The following is a 2683-nucleotide window of genomic DNA, read 5'->3' as shown; positions in this document are numbered from 1 at the left end:
TGATCAGAAACTGTGTCTGTAAGGGTGTAAACCAGTTCTTCTGGGTCTGAAATCTTATTTTTTCACAGTAGTCAGTGTTCTGAATTGCTTCCTGCCTTGGTCCTAGCTTATTTTTCTTTATTTTTTTTTTCCAAGCTGAAAAGCCAAAGAAGGTTTTCAAAGGAATGCAAAAGGAACAGGAATTTTAAAAGCAGGAAGCTGAAAGGGATCTCCATAAGATGAATTTCACCCTGCATCGTGGGACACTCCAGCCTCTCCATTTCTGGAACCACAGCTACAGACTGCACGGAGGGGCCAGTGAGCCCAATGCAAAGGGCCACTCCTCAGGAGGCTGCTACGAGCAACTCTTTGTATCCCCTGAAGTGTTTGTGACTCTGGGCATCATCAGCTTGCTGGAGAATGTCTTGGTCATTGTGGCCATAGCCAAGAACAAGAACCTCCATTCACCCATGTACTTCTTCATCTGTAGCTTGGCAGTGGCTGACATGCTAGTGAGTGTATCTAATGGATCAGAAACCATTGTCATCACGCTGCTAAACAATACAGACACAGATGCACAGAGCTTTACCATAAACATTGACAATGTCATCGACTCAGTCATTTGCAGTTCCTTGCTTGCATCAATTTGCAGTCTTCTCTCAATAGCAGTGGACAGGTACTTTACTATCTTTTACGCCCTCCAGTATCATAATATCATGACAGTGAAGCGTGTAGGGGTCATCATCACATGCATCTGGGCTGCTTGCACAGTCTCAGGCATTTTGTTCATCATTTACTCTGACAGCAGTGTTGTCATCATCTGCCTGATCAGCATGTTCTTCACCATGCTCATTCTCATGGCATCCCTCTATGTCCACATGTTTATGATGGCTCGTATGCACATAAAAAAGATTGCTGTTCTTCCAGGGACTGGACCTGTTCGTCAAGGGGCCAACATGAAAGGGGCCATCACTCTCACCATCCTGATTGGAGTTTTTGTTGTGTGCTGGGCTCCTTTCTTCCTACACCTGATTTTCTACATCTCCTGCCCCTACAACCCTTACTGTGTGTGCTTCATGTCCCACTTTAACTTCTACCTCATCCTCATCATGTGCAATTCCATCATTGATCCACTTATCTATGCATTCCGGAGTCAGGAGCTCAGGAAAACATTCAAGGAGATTATATGCTGCTGTAGCCTGAGAGGGCTTTGCGATTTCCCTGGCAAATATTAAACTGAATGGATGGGTATGTTACTGTGTACACAACAGGCAGCACAGATTTCCAAACCTTCGGATCCTCTCTCTCAGCAGAATTTGCTTTAAATCTTTTAAAATGAGCACCTCTTTCTGTCTCCCCCACACCCCCTATCCCCCCTCCCCCCCATTCTGTGTCCCATTCATGTGGAATTTACATTTCTGTAGAATGTTTATGATGTCTATAATTTGTAATTTATTTGGCTGGAAAGAGCAGTAGCACTTCATACCAGTTTGTAAGTAAGCAAGTAAATGTAATGTGAAATAGTAACAAACATGAGCAGCTATATATTCCAACTGCTGACAAAATAAATATCTTGCCTGACTTACAGTACATATTGACTGATATTGTTCATTGTTCTGTTGAAGTAATTATAGCTATCCACTATGTTATATTCAGCTAAGAATAGAGCATATGCTTCTATATTAGTGGATTAAAGGTTCTCTGGAATTAGAAAGTAGATTTTTCAGAAAGGCTAGTGAAACCAACAACTTGTATTTATTAATTTTGAACTCTTTTTGTTTTGCTTCACAGCAGGAATTCTGATTTGTGTTACAGTTATTGCCCAGAAGAAGATTTTTCAAACACTTGCAAGAGAGCTAGTTGAATGCTTGGGCTTTGGGCTGGGTTTGTTTTCAAGATGATGATTGCTGTATGTCTAAAAGTATCTTTTTGCATATTTTAAGTTGCTCCCTGGAGCATCAGTTAGTCCTGGCTACATCTGCTGGACTGGCATCCAAGTAGACTAGCTCCCTTCATTCAGCCATGAAACAGGTACAATATTAACTTTGACAGTGCCAGCAGCAATGTAAAAATTCACTGAGAGAATTTACCTGGTGAAGATAAAGAGGGAAGTTCAATTGGAACATTCAGTCCTTGTTCTGAGGTGCTGTGGGGAATAAGGACTCTGTGCTCCAATGAAAATACATCCTTGTTGAAAACAAGCTGTCCTCTATTCTGAAGTGTATATTAGCAGATGAGATCCACTGCCAGGATCTTTACACAGGAGTCAAGGCAGGTGTTAATTTAGTCTGAACACCTCAGTCCATACTGTGGGTCATATGGGCTTTGGAGGGGCAATACTATCACATGGAATGTGTGCCTGCTGATGAATCTCAGCATCTGGCAGCTGCTGAATTCAATTCATCTTTGTAGGCATTTGCTTGATGTGTTCTCAGTTTCACCCTAAAATTCCACTTTCTTCACAGGTTGTTTTAAGGACCTCAGGGCCCTGGCATTAGTACTTTTGGAGGTGTTTAAAGTGTAAATGGGACTACAGAGGATTCCATGAAGCTGTCCCTTAATATCTTGACGATATCAGCTCCTATGTAAAGAGAAAAAAAAGTAATTTATTTATTCCCAGAAACTACAAAACATAGTGAAACTTGTAGAAGGTCTGGAAAGTTCTGATTTAAAAACTCAACAATAAATTAAAACACAATTCAGG

At 41.3% G+C, this 2683-nt stretch overlaps 1 protein-coding gene across 1 annotated transcript; it reads left to right on the top strand.

Annotated features, from left to right (window-relative positions):
• Positions 1 to 218: 218 nt before the first annotated feature.
• Positions 219 to 1214, top strand: MC4R (melanocortin 4 receptor; the record flags this gene model as incomplete). The annotated part of the gene is made up of 1 exon (XM_083876368.1): positions 219 to 1214. One exon carries the CDS (start codon positions 219 to 221, stop codon positions 1212 to 1214), a length of 996 nt encoding a protein of 331 aa, XP_083732494.1.
• Between the last annotated feature and the right edge of the window lie 1469 nt (positions 1215 to 2683).

Source organism: Zosterops lateralis, assembly GCF_965231275.1.
Source record: "Zosterops lateralis genome assembly, chromosome: 1".
NCBI classification, from domain to species: Eukaryota; Metazoa; Chordata; class Aves; order Passeriformes; family Zosteropidae; genus Zosterops; species Zosterops lateralis.
This window is presented reverse-complemented; position numbering and strand designations above follow the sequence as displayed.